This window comes from Felis catus, chromosome A2 (assembly GCF_018350175.1).
Source record: "Felis catus isolate Fca126 chromosome A2, F.catus_Fca126_mat1.0, whole genome shotgun sequence".
NCBI classification, from domain to species: domain Eukaryota; kingdom Metazoa; phylum Chordata; class Mammalia; order Carnivora; family Felidae; genus Felis; species Felis catus.
Genome location: NC_058369.1, coordinates 124,320,129 through 124,339,193, shown reverse-complemented (window position 1 = coordinate 124,339,193; position 19,065 = coordinate 124,320,129). Strand labels below are relative to the sequence as shown.

The 19,065-nt window shown below is 38.2% G+C and overlaps 1 protein-coding gene across 12 annotated transcripts in view; it reads right to left on the bottom strand.

The window, feature by feature from the left end:
• BBS9 (Bardet-Biedl syndrome 9) overlaps positions 1-19,065 on the bottom strand; it is a 448,679-nt gene that overhangs the window by 137,064 nt on the left and 292,550 nt on the right. The window contains exon 20 of one of the 12 annotated variants that reach the window (XM_019825680.3): positions 9,831-10,558. The exons of the other annotated variants lie outside the window; for them this stretch is intronic. Coding sequence (XP_019681239.2) covers positions 10,499-10,558 — 60 coding nt within the window. The 3' untranslated portion in view covers positions 9,831-10,498. Of the gene's footprint in view, positions 1-9,830; positions 10,559-19,065 lie in introns of those variants that run through there. 12 annotated transcript variants of the gene reach the window in all.

Sequence of the window (19,065 nt, the reverse complement as noted above, 5' to 3'; positions counted from 1 at the left end):
AATATTTTTAAAGTAAATGCATGTATATGGTAAAGACCAAGATTTAAAAAATGATCTAATGAACAAACCAAGTTTAGATTATGGAGTTGAAAACTCCATGTCAGTGAGCATACCCAGCAGCCAGACCGTGGCTTCTAATACTACTCTCCCACAAAAGAACCAGGCTTCCCTGCGGAAAGAGCTGATTCTAGGGCTGGGGCAGGAAATAGAGAAGATGAGCCTGGAGTGTCTCATAGTACCAGGAAGTAAGGAAGTGCTCAAAACAAAAACAAAACAACTCAGTGCCTACACTACCTGGAGTGGGATATTTTGAACAACTACTTGTACAAACCGGCTATAAATTTGCAAAGACAGGCCAGTCCTTTCAAAAGTCTTTTAATTTCTTCATCTAGAGCAGAGTTTCTCAATGTGAGTACTATTGACACCTTGGGCCCCCTGCTTGGGTTGGGGCTGTCCTATGCAGTGTAGGAAGTTTAGTGGCTTCCCTGGTCTCCACCCTCTGAATGCCAGTAGCATTCAGAACCACTGCTCTAGAGAAACTTCCAAAAGGATGAATTAAATAAAAGTTGATAGTTAAACAAACTGCTAGAACAATGCTGAGAGATGCTGGCTGGTGTAAAGAGCCATACAGCAACGGAAAGAGAGATCTCAAGGGGGAAAGGAGCTGCTTTTCATTTCTTGAACTTTTCTCTTCTTTCCCCCTCAGCAATCAACAATGAGGCCTTTCTAACAACTATTTTAGCACTGTACTCCTGATCCCCTAATTCCATTCCCACTGCGTCCAAAAAGCCTCCTGGCAGAAAAGGGAAAAACCCTAGCACTTGACACACTTCACAAATGCTGCCTTGCAAAGACACTGGGTTGAGAAGCAGTCTAATTAAGGACAGGGACAACAGCCTCCCCTTAAAGTCAGAAACACCAAATAAGGAGGGTGCTACAGTTTCTGGAATCCTATCTCTTCTACTCCTAGCAAAAGCCCACTGAACCCAGAGCACTAGAAGAATCACCATGACATATCCTGGGTGTGAAATTGAGAAATGTTCACCTATTCCAGTGAACCACTCTTCCATAACATTTACAAAGAAGTGCAAGTATACTCCCCTTGGGCAAACACCTGCTTGTGAACAAGAACATGTCATTAACAGAGACCAGTTCCTTTTACACCCTGTGCCAAATTCAGTGTAACTCATTTGGCTTCTGTCAGAATTGGATTTCTAATCCTGTGTTCTAGACAATTAGCTACAATCCTCAGCTTCTTGTTACTTATTTTAGCCTAAAAGCAGAGACGGATTTTTCACAAAGAGAAATGGGTACAGAATAATTAATATAAGCATTCTCTCCAAAATGGTAGGCTAACTCTACAAATTCTTCAAATGGACTAGAATTTTAAGTACAAGTCCAATTATATACACTGATGTGAGATACTCTCAAGAAAAAACTTACGCATCAGATGAATAAACAGGTACACTGGCACAATGTTCTGACAGCCAGGTTTTTAAAAAGTCACCTAAGTTTGTTTTAGCTTTCACTTTTTTCTCTCATTCAGAAAATCAACTTTACAGATGTGTTTCATTCACCTTTCCTCAGCTGAGTTTTTTATTCCTTCTTAGATAAAGAGTAACATAAATAGTTTAGCCCACACTAGAAATTTTCTGTAATAAATACTATTTAAAAAAAAAAAAAAAAAAAAAGCACAGATCCATCCAAGCTAGACAAGTGTCCCTTTCACAAAGTACATCTGGAAGCTCCATGTAACTTTTCGTGTGCTAAAAAGCTCAGGAGAGAACTAGCTAATTGTCTTAGAGCAAAAGACTAGAAATTAAAAGCTTCGAATCTTCTTCTGATTCTGCCACTTGCTGGGTTATTCTGACAAGTCACTTAACCTCTGTGGACTTCTATTGATCTACAAATGGCAACTATTTGGCAAATGATAGGGTCATTCATTTATGGAAAGGACACTTTTAAGAGTGTTGACTAAAAGTTCTTAAATGAAAGTTACATTGTATTTTTTAAACTCTAAATAGAGATAATGGGTTCTTTCAATAACACTCTTTTCAGACACAATTTCAGCGAAGTTTTGCTGCAGATAAATCTTTCATGTTTCCAGACAAATTAATCTTGAGTTCAAAATTGTCAGCTGGCTGAGGAAAATTCAGAGGACTATCCTAGGATACATGCTTTCTGTATATTTTGTGAAATAGTTTAAGTACAAAAATTATACTTTATTCCATCAACAAATTAGTTTCAGAAGGCATCTGATGTCATAATGTATGGAAATGAGTATAGTGACATTTCTCATTGATTAAACATAGTGGAAGGGCTTATTAATACTGTTAGCCAAGATTCATGAGTTCTTATTCTTTGGTTCGGAGAAATTCTTAATCAAAATCCTCTTAGGTCAAGCAGAAGAAAGGCACCACAAACTGCCCCACATCACTTCTCAGAGTGTATCTATAATAAGAGACAAGTTTTGTGGAGGTAAAAACTCCTCTGAGCAAGCAAGCATAAGCTAATTTCATTCTTGTCGTTCCTCTTGTATCTTAGAAAATATGTGGACTCTTGCCAATAATTCTCAGTATTACAAAGCTAATTGCTTCTGTGACTCATTCATCAGCGTATCCCATGGATTTCCAGAAAGATGACCCTCTGTGTAAACAATGTCTGAAGAGCCCCACAGAAGCCAAAGAAGAGGCTTCCCAGAAAACGAAGTTTAAAATACTTCTGGAGTGTACCTATAGCTCCCGCTCAAGGGCTACATACACATTCTCCACCGCACACCATGGAGACCAAGTGTTGGCCCTACTTACTTCTCATCCTACTAATTAACAGTATGACTCATTTGTTCTACAAACATATTTTATTAAGAAAAATCATCTCAAATTCAGAATCAGGTTTCTTTGGCTTTTTAAATTTTTATTTTAATTCCAGTTAAAATAATTGATATTTATGGCATCTGTATTTGTTCTATTCAGAAACTTGAAAAAGAAAAAAGAAAAACTTGAACTCTTTGGGTGATATTACATCTTGCCACTTTTCAATCAAAGGCTCATCTGACACTGTGGGAAACTCAGAGACATTATTTAATGGGATTCTATATTCATGATCCTACATTCATTTTGTTATCTCTGACAGCAATCCTAAACTTTCCATTTGATCTAAAAGACATAGCTATTTACCCATACCTAAGATACAAAAAACAAATACTTCAGGGGAGAGAGAGAAAAAACAAGGGACATCCTGGTTCTGACTCGAATTTTGCTTTTTTTAACTCTAAAAAATAGTCATAGAACAAAGTAAGAGAGTCTTCCAATTACAGCTTAAAAATGACTCTTTGTAAAGGACTAATATAAATGAGTACAGGCACAGGTTAGAGAAAAGATTCATCTTATTTCTTTTGTTACATGTCTTTCCTTCCATTCATAATTTCAGCAATACAGCTGCCACTGTGAAAATAATGCTGTCTTAATTAAAGGTATATATTTCTTTCTTTTAAGTTTTTTTTTATTAACTTTTGAGAGAGAGAGAGAGAGAGAGAGAGAGCACAAGTGGACGAGGAGCACAGAGAAAGAGAGGGAAAGAGAGAGCCCCAGCCCCCATGTGGGGGTGGAACCCAGGAACCAAACTGCAAGATTATGACCGGAGCCCCAACTCAGATGCTTAACTGACTGAGCCACCCAGGTGCCCTGCATGTTTTTCTTTTCATACACAATCAATTCCAGTTCCTACATTCAAATTCAAAACCTGTGAGAAATTTGAAGTTACCAAATAGTTTCAAGGACTTAAAACTTAGAACTTCAATTTTTAAAACTTACCATCCCTAATTCAGTCCCAAGATACTTAGTTGCCTTTCCTCTGTGTACTATAACTAAAAATATTCGTTATCTCCAAGATAAAACAGACATTGTTTACCAAAGAACACTAATATCACATAAACACATCTTAAATTAATGGGTTGTGTGTGTGCGTGTATGCACACGCATGTGTTTGTGTCTGATCCCATGCTTCTGCTTTGATAGTGTTAGTCCTCAGCACAATAATTTTATTATCTCCGCATACTCGAAATCCTCCTGAAATAGCTTGTTATTAAATACAGCAGATATATTAAATAAAGGCAGATATATTGATTTACTCAATAGTACTAATTAAATAACTTCCTTTTTTATGTTGTAACAAAATATGTTGAGCCAAATAAGCAACCACTTATCACTAACAGCTCTGTTAGAACAGAACACAAAGGAGGCCAACCCAGATTTTACTTACAGTCCCCTGTGGTTCTGATCTTGTGTTAGTTGGAACTCCAATTCAACACTGATGTTGCCTTTTTTGAAAAAGTCAACAGCCTAGTTACCACACCACATGGGGGTGGTTTTCACCATTAACAGTTTTCTATTGTCTCTAATGCCATGGTTAATTATTGCTATGGGGATAATTTTGCTGAAATAAAATCTAGGAAAAACAACTTTAACTTTCTCAGACTGCCATGGGTAAGAGATGGGACACAGAGGCAATACTTTGAAGTAGGGGGGAAACAGAGGATAATTGGTGAAAGATTTCCTTCTGGTTTAGTAAATGGACTTTCTCTATGGTACAAACATATTATCTAGTCAGAAGCAGATTTTACCTGGAAAATTATGGAGGGCCTTAGTGATCCAGAACCTCTACTTTATCTCATCAGGAACACAGAAGTTTCCTGACAGTCACGACCACTGCACAGGCTGTGCTGCTGTTATTTTATGTTCCCTCCCATTTACATCCTAATTCAGCATCACCATCCAAAGATGAGGAAGTAAGGTTTGGGGAGATGGAGTGGCTTGCCCAAGGTCTTTGCATAAGTGAGCATCAGAGCCAGGGAACACCTGTGCACTGGGTGCCCAAAGACACTAAAAGTACCTGGCATTTTGTGAGTACTTGGCATACCTCACCTCACTTAACCTTCACAACTTGGTGAACTGGGTATTAGGGGTATTAACCCCCTTGACAGAAGAAAACCGAGTCTCAGCAGAATTGTCACTTGCCGTGGTCTTTATAGTTCATCAGAATTGTCCTGATACCAGAGAGAGAAACCTTTACCCTGGGTTTGAGTTTTGAAAGGCCAGAGTCCTCCCTGTACTCCTCTCTGTGGGTACAATAGTCCATAAGGTCAAGGAAATGTATTAACCAAGAATCCTGCATTCCCTTTCTAGACATGCTCTGATTAGCTCAGAATTCCCTGCCAAACTGCCCTAAGCTCATCTCCACAGCCTCTGTGGGCCTCTTCCCCAAATCCCTCCCTAGAGATGACTTTAGAGCAGGTGCCACATGCTCACAAGTCTATGCCCAAGGGGTGGACAAGGGGTGGCTTTCTGGGTAGGAAAGACATAGCCTGGACTTGTCAGCTGGCATGTCAACACTTTGTAGTGTGAGACAGAGGCAGGGGAAAGCTACAGACACAGAATGCCAGCCTGGGTCCCACTCTCCTTATGTAACCATGTTGTACGCAGAACTCTGAGGTATCCAAGTATTCAAATTCAAATATGACCTGCCAGATCATTATAAAGGTATATTTGTCAGGATAGAAACAATTGGCTTGATTTATACCTTTTAAAAATGTGTCCACATAGCATATGTGAGCCATCACTTGGATTCTTCCCTCAAGCCCCACAAATGTTAGGCTGGTAACAGCCTAGTAAATGGCAGAGCTAAAACCTGAGAACAAGTCTGTTTGACTCTAGAGAGAATACTGCGTTATCTCTGACACCTATTCACCCACAGCAGAGCAGCTGTTGTGATCTAGGTGGTTTGACTCCAACACTAGAGATAAATCACGATTTGTCTAAAGCAATCATTATAATCCCATCCCTCTTGGCAATGACTGGCTCAGGGACTTAGCCTAAGATATCCAATATTCATCATTACTCCAGTTTCAGAGATTGCCTCCAAAATGAGCGGCTGACCCAATACAGGCCAGAAAGAAATAAGGAAAAGTCTGTTGGAGGCTCTTAGAATTTACTTCCTCCAAGAATAAGCCTCTAGATGTCACATGCAGCTGTGGGATCCAGCACGGCTGTAGACATCTCACTACTACCAGCCCGAGGATGAAACCAAAACACAGAGGAAGGCAAAGCCAAGAGAGTCACCAGGCAACCGAACGGAAGCCACTGGACAGACAACCCTGAATCCTCTGGACTTTCAGTTATATGGGCCCACACACTGCCTTATTGTTTAAGCCAGTCTGAGTTGGGTTTCAGTCACTGACAATCCAAAGCATCCCTAACTGGTAGATCTCAAAACCCACACTCTTAACCACTAGACAACACTGCCTCCCTTGCAGAGCAGGCAGGAAGACATGAGGGGCAGGGGCAAACCTGACCCCTGACAAGGAGTCAAAAAGCTCTTAAGTCCTGCTTAAGTCCAGAGTAAAACATGTACTTAGATCCAGTCTGGCACTGTCAGTACACCAGGGGCCACTCAGCCCTTCTTCCCTTTAGCTCAGCTGCTTTGTGGATGGAGACAGAGATGAACCCTCCAGAACATAACATCGTCTGAAAAGCATAAAGAACATGCCTTGTCTAATGGCACAGCCATTCTTACCCCAGCACTGCAGTTGAGGTCTAGCCTGGTTTCCAGCCCTTTAAAATCTCAGTCATATGCAACAGCAGGGATTTTTACAAAAGCTGAGGGTTTATAGAGCCATAAGTAAAGCAGGTACTATTTTAAAGGAAAATCTTTCTAAATTGTCCTCCAACTCCACTGCCTTCTTAAATGGAGTGCATTTCTCATAATTTAATCTTTTCCTGATGACTCAAAGAAGTCACTATTATGAACATCAATTGTTGTATTAGGCTGTACATTCATCCAGCTGGAAGAAATTATAAAGAGGTGGAAAGCTCTTTTGATCCTACACTACATAGCTATAACTATTGCACAATTGTTGCTTTTGTATCTAATTTTATAGCTGCTGTCTTCTTTCTTCTATTCACACAATCAGTTGTTACTTCCCACTGGTGCTAAATTGTCCACCTATAATAGCCCTCTTACCTTTAAAATTTATTACATTTATTCTACAGTGTGTTATTAAATACATGAAACACTAAGAATGCATTGTTTTTAATAATATTTAATAATAAATATCATTTCCTGAACACTTGGTATGTTGCATTAGTTACATTCAGAGTTTTGTGTCCATCATGTCATTTAGTACTCAACCCTATTATCCCTACTAGAGAAATGAGAACATTGAGGCTGCAGTAAACCGGGTGACTTTCCCAAGGTTAGACAGAGGTTAGGGCAAAGTCTGAAATGAGGATATACAGAATCTTCCTATAGGTAAAGTGCAAATACCACTTTGGTTATTCAGAATATTACGCTTCTTGGTGAGAAAAAGAAGATCAAAATTTCAGACAGACAGTGTTATTGTGGAAGGTAAACTCAGAAATAAATTCAATTCTATAAACTGGCGTTTAAGAACGAGGTACTTCTATTATTGGCCAAACATGATATAATTTGTTTTCTTAATTCCTATTGTAAAAAGGAAACAGGCCTAATAAATACATCCGAATGGGTGTGCTTACCTCATCTTAAATATGTTTCATTTCCAGATTATATATGGAGAAAAAGGTCCCAGAAAATGCCCTTGTTCTCTAACACAGACACATGCTATGCCCTCCAATGATACAAAATCTTACTAATCAAATTTTAGGAATTTTTCATAGTAAAAGTCTCAAAAACAGTCAAACTTGAGGCCATTCTAAGCCCTCACTGTTGGCTTCCTGTCATTGAGACCTCTCTCCACCCAGCCCCCAATGCCTCCCTAGGGCTCTAGGCCCTATGACCACTCCAGCTATGCTTTACTGGGTAACTTAGCTATTTACTGGTGAAGCATGCTGAGTTTCAAACAGTGAAATTACATGTTTTGGAAAACCAACCTGCCTGTAACCAACACTATTTTAGTACCGATCTACTTGCTATGGGTGGTAATTCATGCACACACCCCTGCCCCCCACCCACTTTACTGCTGACTTTACAGAAGCCCCAGGGAATAAATAATGCATTATGTTCTCCCCAAAAATAATCATTCAAGGCGACATCCCTTTCTAAAGCAGAGGCAAAAATCCACTTCTATGATGCAAGTACCATAACCAACCTCAAATACAAGAAGCCAAGATACAGGATTTCACCCTTTTCTCCCACCTTTCCTGCCCCCATGTAGCCAATGAATACTTAATGAAAGACAATGGAGCTCTGGAACCAGACTACTGGCATTCTGCTTTGCCAGTTAAGACATGTGACCTTGGGCTACTTACTTAATTTCTCTAGACTTGAGTCTAGCTCCAAAATGGGAATAATAATAATAATACCTATCCCATTGTTCTTTAGAAGGAAATGAGTTGATTTATGTGAAGCGCTTTAAACAGACTGAATACAAATTAAGTGTTCAATAAATGTTAGTTATTGTTCTTATTATTCTATGCCAGGCCCTCTGTCAGATACTAGGGAGACAGCAATGAATGAGACTAACATGGGTCCTGCCCCATGGAGTTTTAGACCCACAGATTTGGCACCAGTTCTGACAGTATATGATCAAACTGTCTTAGATTCACATTCTTTAGAAGGAAGAAAATAACTCTATTCAATGTTCGGTTTTGGTTTAGCATAACAATCATCATTAACACATCAATCATTTCGACTTTACTGAGTGCTTATTACATGCCCAGGCATTGGGCCAACTGCCTTACAGTATTACTTCATTTAATCCTTACAACAGTATCATATTATCCTAATGTTACAGCTTGGGAAACTGAGGAATGGCGAGATCAAGTAACTCCCAGAATTCAGATCCAGGTCAGTCTGACTCTAGAGCCACTATTCTAGATCCCTACCCCATGCTGCCTTCGTAACAGCAAATGAGGGACTACACACAAGAGCCCTTGAAGTGGGAAACTGCCAAGACGAAGGGAATCCACTCAGACTATATCTCAAGCTGAAGAGTCAATCCCAGCCTAAGAGAATGTGCGTAGGTCACTAGAAAGCCCAGGAAACAAAGGATATACATTAGAGTCCTCAGCTGAGGAAATATCTGAAGGTTTGAACAGAGCTGAGATCAGGGCACTGGGGAGCCAAAGGAACGGTGGCCCTGGAACTGGCAAGAACACCCATCAATGCAAGTCCTTGTTATCCCTTATGGTAGGCAACGCTGCAGCTGACAGGGGAAAAGAGGCCAAAAACCTGGCAGCTAGGAATCGGAGTGATGGAACATCAAAGGCAGGAGGCCTTCCACCTCCATTTCACTGGCCAGAACTGTAGCACATGTCCACTCTGAGCTGAGTGAGAGCCTAGAATATGGAGCTTTAAAAATGAGGTACTGGGGGGCGCCTGGGTGGCTCAGTCGGTTAAGCGTCCGACTTCAGCTCAGGTCACGATCTCACAGACCGTGAGTTCGAGCCCCGCGTCGGGCTCTGGGCTGATGGCTCAGAGCCTGGAGCCTGCTTCCGATTCTGTGTCTCCCTCTCTCTCTGCCCCTCCCCCATTCATGCTCTGTCTCTCTCTGTCCCCAAAATAAACGTTAAAAAAAAATATTAAAAAAAAAAAATAAAAATGAGGTACTGGGGCACCTGGGTAGCTCAGTCAGTTGAGCATCCAACTCTTGGTTTCAGCTCAGGTCATGATCTCACGGTTCGTGGATTAGAGCCCTGCATCGGGCTCTGTGCTGACAGTGCAGAGCCTGCTTGGGATTCTCTCTCTCCCTCTCTTTCTGCCCCTCCCCTGCTATCGTCTCTCTCTCAAAATAAATAAATTAGAAAAATAAAAAAATAAAAATAAAAATGAGGTACCAATAAAACTTCACTCACCCACTCCTTTCCCCAACCCCCACATAAAATTGGAGTTCCACTAATAAATAAGAAAAAGAATACTGGATATCATATAGGCAACCTGAAGTGCCTGAACAACACGGATTCACCTTTCCTTCTTCATTAAAATTAGCTATGATTCTTTAATATTTTTTTTGGAAACTCCCAAAAGTAATGTATCTATTGCACCTAAGGCTAAAGCTATCCAAAGTCAGCATTGGTTTAAAATCCACAGAAATTCTCTAGTAGACACATGACCCATAGATAGCATCCATCTCAGATTACCAACCTAATCATTCCACATCAAAAAAAACTTTTTTTTCAGCAGATCAATGGTAAATTTCTGTAAAACAATAGTAAATATACTCAGTAGCAAATGAGGGAAGATATTTATGGGAAAAGTCTTTCTGGAAACAATTAGATGACTAACCTTCTACCAAGCATCCAAATCAGATCTAGATTTTCTATACACAAAATTTGTTTAATGTCAAAACAATACCAAAGTCAACTCAAGCCATGACTACTGAAAATGTAGACTTTGTTTATTATTTAGTGTATTAAGCATTGCAAATGTTAATTGTAATGAGGTTTGTCCTCTGCAATATCAGGTCTGACTTCCTCTGAAGTCTGTTTCTTGGTGATGTGCCCACTGGGGTTGCTTTTCTGAAGCTTCAATAATTAATTGTGGATCTCAGGCCTCTCATTATAATATCAGTCTGTGGCCATCTGGCCTAGAAGTGAAGAGAGAAGATTGCCAATTAAGAATAAAGTGGGATATTATGGTTTGTCTCTTCTTTCACATCTTTAGCAATCTTTGTTTTTCTGTTTTTTCCTCCATGATAATGTGCAAAAAACAAAATCCTAAAAATACTCGCATGGCCTTTGGATGGATGCTCTTAAGGTCTGATTCTGGCCTTTGATAATATGACATGCTTCTTTGCTTATGCTATAAATTCATTAGTTTCTTTACCACCCATCTTTGCCCCCTGCCCCCACTACTAGTACTAAGCAACTTTCACTTGGTAGCAGGACTTGCCACCTTTGGCCTAATATAGGGTGAAATGAGCCTCACAGTCAACTCAGACTAAATCTGTTCTCCACATGTTCAGGCCTTGTCCGGATGCCAGTTGGAAGACCTCTGATGTGCTCAACACTAGATCCTGTCTGGGAATTGATGTGCCTCACACCAAGGCAGTCAGCCTGAGTCTTCATGCTAGGTCTGCTCACCACTCACCCCAACAGCATGAGAGGAAGTGGCTGATCCTGGAAAATGTGGTATTGTCTTTTTGATAGAATGGCAGAAATACACACAAGACATTGGAGAAGGCAAGAACTAAGCCACTTTCTCATTTAATCATTTTCTTCCTTTCTTGGCCAAACACCAGGTTTCCAACTATAAGTAAAGCTTAAGTGAAGGCCTTAATATTCTTTCAGATATGCTGTTTGTCAAATATGATCATGAGACTGAGCACGTACCAAACTAACGTTTGGTTTTAGATTTGATTTGATGGTAGTTATGACATTTAACATTGTAAGGGAGTTTTGAGCTCTTTCAAGAAAATAGATTTAATATTCAATTTTATTATTGTTAATATTAGTTAACTAAATACTAATGCTTAAATATTCACTTAATATTTAATATTAGAATATTAACTGGTAATACTCTGGACTCGGAATTATATCCTAATATTAGACACAGGAACACAGAAAATTTTGGCTCATGTAAGTTATTCTCTTCTCTCACAAGGATTGCACTTTTAGGGCCTCCTATATTCATTTATAAAATATTGTGACTTGGTCTCTATGATAAAAGAGGTGGTGTTGTTGTTGTTGTCTTAATCTCAAGCAACCGTATGCCAGAAGCTCATGTCAAATAGATATAAATTTGAGATTCGACGTCTGGTGTATTACTGAAAGAATGATAATATAATTATACATTACAACTTCAAAAATGTATTAATACCATTTAGGTGGGTTAACACAGTTTTAACAAAGTGAGGAGCAGTTTGATAAACAGAGAACATTCTAATTATATGATAAAAACATGAGCTTTCTATGCTCCAGCTTCTCACTCTGGTCACAGAGGTCTTATTAACTTTATAAATCAACATACAAGTAGTATACTAAGTATACTTAGCATGGTATACCAGCATTTCTGATATAAATCAATACATGTGTTTCTACAGAACTTCCTATTCTGCAAAACTGCCTACTGAAAATAACGGGGCATATAGAAGGAAAGGGACTATGGGCAAACCACTTAAAACTTATGTAATTCTGTAATCAGAGCTCTAACTAAAATAATAACAGTTCTAGTAGTAATATTAGCACAGTTCAATATCCACTGGTATTTGCATCCAGCAATGTCAAAGTCAATGCTTTACAGCCTTAAAACCCAGGCTCATGCTTCCTCCTTCCTACCCAGGTCCTTGCATGGATTCATTTCCAGTAGAGACCAGAGGCCTCAAAATTCAGAATCTGGCCTAGGGATCTGACCTAGAATATAACCTTCCTCCTCTTCTTCCTCTCCCTCCTGCTACTCCCTTCCCCCACAACATTACACACTGTTTTTTAAACACAGGGAAAAATGCACTCTCTCTACCTGCAGCTTCCCCAGGTAACTATAGAGGAAAATGCAGCAGTTCTTGAAGCAACTAAACAAGCCCCTACTTGTGTTAAAGTAAGAGCCTTCTGCAATATTTTCAACTTACATCTCAAGGTCTCCGCGTACTGATAAGTCTTTTTCTTTAGTTATGAAAGAGCTTAAAGTATGTTGTAGAACAGACTATACTGGGCATCTATTCTTCACCAGTGACAGACTCTAAAGCATGGACTAGAACTCCCCTAATAAAAAGGCAGTTTGTTTGACCTCCCATCGTGTGATGTTCTGGGCTCTTACTTAAGATCACTAAACCTCGACCCTGGCATAAATCCAAGCCGGAACTCATTTAATAATACACGTGCTCTTGGAGCCAAGACATCTGTGTGTTATAATGACATGCAAGTTACAAAGGAGTGTTTATATCTCACTCTAGTATAACGTGAACATTTAGCTGTTGCAAATCAGCTTTCTATAATGACTAGTCCTTACTTAAAGGATTTATTACACTTCCCATTAAAGTCCTTAGCAATGTACAATAAATTTATATGCCCTGATTAAGTTGCTCATTGCTGCAACTCCAGAGGTGCTAAGATAAGACAGTAGCTAAACATGTTGAAAAATAGGGTAAACTGTAAACTAATGTATATTGTATAAAATGACTATAATACCATATTAAACCTCTTTCAAATAACTTTTCATTTTATCTCCCTGAGTAACAGTCACTGTTCTCCAAAACTGACAATGAAAAAAACAGTTCTACAGCAGAATAGAATGATCCTCCTGCTCTTAAGAGCTATCAAGATGCAGACTGGTTTGGATTTGGGGAGACACCAGCAACAGTAGTGGTCATCTCTATTGAGTGGTCCTAGTGAAATAGAGATGTGTAAGGTCACACCCTGACCCAGTACACTGCACCACAGCGTCACCCTTCAAAAGGCAAAGCTGAAATTCTGGCCAGGGTTGCCTTAGGGCGAGAGAAGAAGAGAGTAATTATCTTTCAAACCAGAGAAGGTAATGGAAAAGGTCATTTCAGAGGTCAGAAGACCAATTCAAACAGCTCATCAATTCAAACATCTTCTCTAATTTTTTAACACTTCTCCTTGTGGTGAGCACAGCTTGAACTCTCGTTTTGGTAACTCTTAAACCTCTGCTGATGACTTCTTTTCTTGGGCATTCACTTTTTGAAAAAGTTATAATCCATGTTCACATAAAAAAGGGACTGGTGTCACATGTACCCTGTTTTGGCTTGATTACAGGTCAATACTTGCTAACAGGACTATAGGAAAATGCCTCCCAAATGAACTCCTTACAAGTCAAAATGAGAATCAACACTTTCCATATTTTTTAAGAACAATGTGCATGTTTATGTATATATAATATGGCTTCCAAAGTGGAATAAAATGCTAAGATCCTTTGTAGCACTACAGATGATTTCACACTGATCAGAAACTTTTTTTATATGTAATTCTATGTTGCATTAGTAAGAACATACTAAAAATGATATAATATCCTTGGAAGACAAACAATATTTAAAGTATGGAGTCCAAAGATAAGGATGATATACAGGTTCCCAGAGGGAAAGTTGGAAACAGAAGATAGGGTAACTGGATTTAAGAGAACCTCAGTGACAAAACTAGTCCTCCACCAGGCTCACAATATGCAAAGATGAAGTTTTCCATATTTCCTTTCATGCATCAGCAGACAGAATGACAAGCAAGTCTCCTTTCCCATCTCCATCTTTTTATCAAACCCAAATCAAGTAGTTCCGGTGAATAGTTACACACCGAAAGGTTTGGCTATTAAGGCATTTGGCTAAGACAAAGTCCATTTTCATGAAAACCAACCTCCAAATCATAAATTCTTGACAAAATTGCCAGCTCTCCTACAAAAGAATTAATTTTTCATAGAAATGACTATATGAACCACCCATTTACCCATATACAAGGTGTGAGTGTAGAATAAGGAGACCAATTCCATAAGCCACTGTAAAAACTAATTCCATTAACTTTTCATGCATGACATATAAGATGCCAAAAATGCGTTATGTTTCCAATAGACTTTCTTAGTTTTCAAAGCTATTTCTTAGGAAGACTTTTTTTTTTTTTTATTTCTGCGTATATTTGCATACTGTGAAAACTGAATAAGGACCAATACAGCTGAAAACAGCTTATAACTCTAACCAGACCTGGGCTAATCTGATAAGGATCAAGCTCATGAAATAAATATAAGCGATCATGTCATCTTTAATGTATACCTTCTTTGAGGGACAGTAATCCTCAAATTTGGTGTATTTACAATGGAGCTTCCTATCATTGACGTTGATTTGTGAGGTGCTAATTACCTTTTCCTTCCCAACCAAATGAAAGTAATAATTTGTCACACAAAATCAGACTTGCTTCCATTTGAATCAATTGAAATACTTTAGCTTAATTAAAAAAAACTTTCTAAAATTATTAATTTTTACTCCCCCTAATTCCACTACAAACTTAATACTTTGGTGGAATGTTTCCAAAGTACTTCAAATACATACCACTGAAACTATCTTGAGAACGTTTTAGTTTTAAAAAGTTCCTACTTGTATTCTACATATAGCTTACACACCACAAACCACACTTGCTTCTTCTCTATGCTTTATGTTACAGCCTGAATTATGCAAACCGTTGTTATCTTAATCTCTTTCCTGTTCTTTGACAAACATAATACAATAATTAGTATCAAGGGCTTTTAGACCAAGAGTTCATGGATTCAACTGTCAAACTGACTGAATGTGAAAATTTCTTAGAAATATATGCCAGGGATGGTTGAAAACATTCCTATAATTGATGGGCAATTTTTATGGGTTGAGCTGAGATAACCTACAAAAGGAATGCCTTTAATTCATCTTAAACTTTCTGAGCTCCACAAAAAATGAATCAAAGTCTTCATAATGAATTCTTAGGAAACAAAACAAATCAAAAAGGTAATGAGATAAAACAAAAGTCATCAAAGTGCACATTAGTTCCAACTGAAAGGGATAATAACCATGTGAATACTAACCTTCTGGTATAATAGAAATATCAGACCAAGAAATGCAAAAAAAGTGGATGTTTAAGCTTCAGGCTTTACTTACAAGAATACTCAAGATCTCAAAAAGAACATTCTAAAAAAGCACATATGTTTTATGTAGTAATAATGCAAAATATCACTGAATGACTAAGTTTCCACTAGCTGTTATTGGGATTCTCATTTTATGAACAAACACATTAAAGAATTATTAATTACTCCATCATAAATAAAAAGAAGTACAATATAAAAGGTTGTACTTATTCTTCCTCCCCTCCACTTTTATTAAAAAATGTGGCATACATCACTGTATAAGTTTAAGGCATACAGCATGATGGCTTGATTTATATATACTATGAAATGATCACCACAATAAGATCCATCATCTCATATAGATATAATAAAAAGGAAAGAAAATGTTCATGATAACTCCTAGGATTTACTCTCCTAACACCTTTCTTATATATCACACAGCAGTATTAACTGTAGTCATCATCTTGCACATTATATCTCTAGTACTTATCTTCTAACTAGAAGTTTGTACTTTCTGACCACTTTCTTCCAATTCCCACTCTCCTACCTACCACCTCTGGTAAACGACCACAAGTCTGATTTTTTTTTTCTATGAGTTTGTGTTTTTGTTTTTTGATGGTTTTATTTTTTTTTTTAATTTCACATAGAAATGAGATCATAAAGTATCTGTCTCTCTCTAGGTGACTTATTTCAATGGTGCTGGGATACTTAGATATTGGCATGTAAAAGAATGAAACTGGACCCATCTCACACCACTCACAAAAATGAACTCAAAGTGGATTAGACATAAATGTAAAACCTGAAACCATGAAATTCCTGAAGAAAATATACCAATAAAGCCCCCTGACACAGGTCTTGGTAATGATGCTTTGGATATGACGCCTAAAGCACAAGCAACAAAATCAAAAAGAATCCAGTGGGATTACATCAAACTAAAAAGCTTCTATAAAGCGAAAGAAGCCATCAACAAAGTGAAAAGACAACCTATGGAATGGGAGAAAGGATTTTCAAACCATATATCTGATTTGGAGTTAATACCCAAAATATATAAAGAAATCACATAACTCAATAGCAAAAAAAAAAGGGGGGGGGGCAAAAAACCTGAATAAACATTTTTCCAAACAAGATATACAAAAAACCAACAGGTTACATGAGAAGATGCTCAATATCACTAATCATTAGGGAAATGCAAATTAAAATCACACTTCTTGATTAGTTGAAACAGGCAACATGGTCTTTGAGAATACAACTGAACTATTTTAAACTACATAAAAATTAAGTCCTAGGACATGTAGGTGGTTCAGTCAGTTGGGCATCCAACTCTTGATTTTGGTTCAGGTCACGATATCATGGTCTTGAAATCAAGCCCCGCATCAGGCTCCACGCTCGCTCCCCGCTCGGCTTAGGAGCCTGCTTGAGATTCTCTCTCTCCTTCTCCTTCCACCCCTCCCTCATCTGTACGTGCACACACTCACTCTCTCTCTCTCTCTCAAAAAAAAAAAAAAAAAAAAAAAAAAAAAAAAAAAAGTCTTAAAATCCTAAGCCTTACACTGGCATGGCAAGTAACAGATATTGTCTAAATCAATCTTCAACAGCCTTTTAGAGTAGGCAAGGACAAGTGGTATTCTCAATTTATAGATGAAGAAAAGATTCAAATAGTAGCTGACCTGCTCAAAATCACCCTACAAATTGTTGGCAACAGCATTAACTTTTTCCTCTCATTCCACTATCTCAGGCTGCAGGTACCCAAGAAAAAGCTGACTTGTGTTCAAAATTTCAATTTCCTTGTTTATTCTCTGGAAATTCATATGGTGCCCACTTTTTCCAAAATCCAGCATGCTACTAAGCATTATTAAAATCCAAAGATATTGCTGTGTGCAAAGTCTTTTTGCTTCTTTCTCAACTAGCTAGATAGGGATTAGATTCCAGATTTGGATGGTTTTATTTAATTACACTTCTCTTTGAAATATTTTTGGTTCTTATGAGTTTGGTCTACCTCATCTAATGGTATATTGATGGACCCTGGAATTTTTCCTTGTTCAAAAATGCCTAATGTCTCTCTAACATGAATTAGCCTAATGTTTTGTAATTCAGTAGTTTTTTAGCTACTTGATAAATGACTTCTTGGGAAAGTAAATACTGAAATTCTAAGTTTATTGACCTCAAATCCCTGAGGTCATCCAAAGCCCCCTAAAACTGAGAATTACAGCCCACAACCCTGCATGCACTACACAGTAGCATCCTCACCAACACTAGCCCACATTTAGTAGCATTTATGTGTTAAAAGGGATGCCCCAGCTGTAATTCATTTATAAATAAATACTATAATTGGCCCATTACTTATAAAACAAAGGCCACTAAGAAAATAGGGATGAAAGTTGCTCTATGTTGGCTATGACCACACTGACATCATATATTGATGAGGTCAAAAAAAGCCAAAGAATGTTAGGTATCATTAAGAAGAATACTGATGACACTAATATCTCATATTTGTACAGTACTTTATAATTTACAATGCACTTTAAAATAAATTACACAACTCTATGAGATACGTTTTATATTTCCATTCTTCAGTGGATGACACTATGGTTTAGAAATACTAAGAGACTTTTCCAAGATTATATAGCTAGAAAACTGACAGCCCTAAACTCCAAATCTTTTTGTACTATACTAATGGAAAATGTTTACTGATTTCACATCAAATTTCCCCTTGGTTTACCATGTTCTAGACAAGCACGTCATGTAAAACCTACCCACTAACGTTGATGCCATCTGCTTTGCCCATCTCACAGCCAGTTCCTTGTGCCCTACTCTAGATATCAGAAAAGACTAAAGAAGGTGCTCCTTTAAGAAGCAAAAAGAAAGAGGGACCATGGGTGTGGGTACAGCCTTATAGAGACAGAAAGGATTCAATGTGGAAAGCTGGGAAGGAAAATGTTGAATCTATGAAATTATGGATGGCACAGAAAGATAATAGCATTTTCCCCAAAAATAATAAGAGTAAAAGGGCATTCTCTGAAATCCGGACAAGTCCATTTGATATAAGCAAAACATAGTAAAAGATCACATAGGCAGTCATTCAAAAAACAAGGCACTCCACTCCAGAGCACCCCAGTACAGTTCTTGCAAGAAACAAATGTATTCAAAGTGAGCGGAACAAAACATTCATGGGAGAGCCATGTGAGTGGCAATAAGATAAAACTGCCCTTCCCAGCTGACCCAAAAAGGATAACGAGGCATGACCCTCAGAGTTGAGCAAGCCCCAGGCTTTCATACTGGATGGCCCATAAAGCTTGCTCAACAGTATAGGCATCCTGGTTGTAAATCAGCTCAAAGCTGAAAAGCTCTGTTTTCATTCTTGATTGCTCATCTACCAAAACACCGGTAGACTGTTCGAAACCCTGTGAGGACCTACTGGCTATTATAAACTAAGGTAATAAGAGTCTTTCTTCTTCAGGGGCTCTAATCATCATAATTCAACGAGCTGACTGTCCCAATTGAAGTAGAGAATAGCAGGGTACAAGAAATTTCACTTGTTGTGGGAAATTAATACCATCATAA